The following is a 1,974-nucleotide window of genomic DNA, read 5'->3' as shown; positions in this document are numbered from 1 at the left end:
GGGGGTTCGGTGGTGGAATTGTTCAAATCTGGACAAAAAGAAATAATATCCTTCAATTATCTTACAAGCCTGTACGTGACTGCTTCTTTAGGTTTAACTCTGGCTATTTTATACCCTTTGCTTTTCTCTGATGCAAACAACAAATGAAGTAACAGAGATACCTGAAAGTCTCTAGTACAATTGCTGATTTATAAATCCAAGAAAAAAATTCCATTGTTTAAATGATGTAAACTAGTAACCAGACAGAGCCAGGAAAATCTCTTTCTCATGAGATGCTGGTTCTGATTGAAATTGAGCACTCAAGCGTGTGTGTGTGTGTGTGTGTGTGTATATATATGTATGTATGTATTAAAAAGTTCTACCAAAATCAGACCAATTTTAGGGCACCCTAAAAACTCACTGAGAGTTTTGGATGTTAATTCAGTTCAGTTCTTCTTTTCTCCTTGTTTATTAGGTGCTTAATTTTATGGGGATAAGCATGGTAGATCTGGCATTTTAAAAAGTTATATTAAAAAAAAGGACATACGCTTAGAGATCCCATAACACTGCGCTCCATACAGCATGCCGGCGAGCACTACTTATTATTATTTACATAATGGCTTCTGTTAGAGCCTCAGAGGATTGAACTGGTAATGGTAATCCCTGTTGTACGAGCCCGGTGGCCCTGGGAGGGCCCCGGGAAACACATTGGTGTGCCTCAGCGGGCGCACCGCTGCCTGTGCGCTCTGAAATTGCCCTCAATTACAGCCGTCGGACTGAGGACCCTTGAAGGCCATGCCTCAGCTGGTGGTCAGTGGGCACGGCCGTAGGGAGGCCGATGAGTGGTGCAACGCACGGTACCTCCTGCAAATCGTGGTGTAATTCGGCACGCTTTTAGCAAAAACTGCAGCCAGCAAGCTGTGCAAGAGCAGGATTGTGAAGCTTTAGAAGTCGTCACAAGGTTTCAGTCTAAATGTGTCGTTGTGGGTTATACGCTGGTAAATAAGCACCAGAGTGCTTATTCAGAAAGTGGAAAGCGGTTGCTACATTTGCGCTTCAGCCAAAAGATGACTGCCATACAAACGCAAAAGTGCATTGACAGGTCCTGCCTGTTCCGAAAGCACAAAGACAAACCAAGATGTGAAAAAAGAAAATAACTTCTGGCTTTCTGGTGCTAAGCAGAGATTTTCTAAAGGGAAAGATTTGTGAAAAAGTGTCCACGCCTAGGTTTTTTTTATTGATTTATTGATCTTTAATGAGGCCGCCTTTTGATGTTCTATTAACCAGCCTTTATTGCCCCACATTATCTCATGATTTCATTGCTGCTCTGTGATTTTATTTAGCTTCTCCAGTAATTTATTTCATCTATAAACTACCCTCAGTACTCACTACATTTGCCTAGCAACTCTCTCAATTTTAATATTATTAAATTAAATACATCTAATAAAACCAGGATACTCAAATGCTTTTCCTTCCTCTTTTGCTGTTGCAAATCCTTGACGGCTTGCCTTGATGGCAAGTCTTTATCTTCTAACTCAGTGCAACTCAGCAGGGGAATTGCTTTTGTGAAGTACTGAAAAGCTGGTACAGATTACACCACCCAACTTTTGGCCTCTGCTCGGACACAACTTTTCCATGTTTAGTAATAATTTCTGCATGGCGATGCGATGACTATCAACTAGCAGCTGAAAGTAAGCACCGCAGAGCTAATCTTCTTAGCAAAGGCATCACAAACTGAGGACCATGTAGAGCCGAGTACCTGCTGCTGTACTTTTTGCAAGATACTCCAGATCCCTCTAGATTTGCAACCCAATACTCGCTAAGTTGGTGCCACATTTGCAGCACCTGTATTTAGCTACATTTAGCTACATAACTCCCTTGTTAACAGTCCTATGAAGCAAAGGAGATGCATCATCTACTCACATGCTGTCGTCAAACTCTCATGGAATGCTGTGGCACTGGTATAGCTTTTTGTCTCTGTGGCAGAAATCAGTG

At 41.9% G+C, this 1,974-nt stretch overlaps 1 protein-coding gene across 1 annotated transcript in view; it reads right to left on the bottom strand.

Annotated features, from left to right (window-relative positions):
- The window catches only part of CD96 (CD96 molecule), a gene marked incomplete at its 5' end in the record, with an annotated part of 24,637 nt that overhangs the window by 3,180 nt on the left and 19,483 nt on the right, over nt 1-1,974 (bottom strand). The window contains 2 exon segments of the mRNA XM_009573833.1: nt 2-28; nt 1,903-1,973. Of these exon segments, the coding sequence (XP_009572128.1) occupies nt 2-28; nt 1,903-1,973 (98 nt within the window).

This window comes from Fulmarus glacialis, unplaced genomic scaffold (genome assembly GCF_000690835.1).
Source record: "Fulmarus glacialis isolate BGI_N327 unplaced genomic scaffold, ASM69083v1 scaffold13423, whole genome shotgun sequence".
NCBI classification, from domain to species: Eukaryota; Metazoa; Chordata; class Aves; order Procellariiformes; family Procellariidae; genus Fulmarus; species Fulmarus glacialis.
The sequence above is the reverse complement of the archived record's forward strand: the minus strand, read 5'-3'. Positions and strand labels throughout refer to the sequence as shown.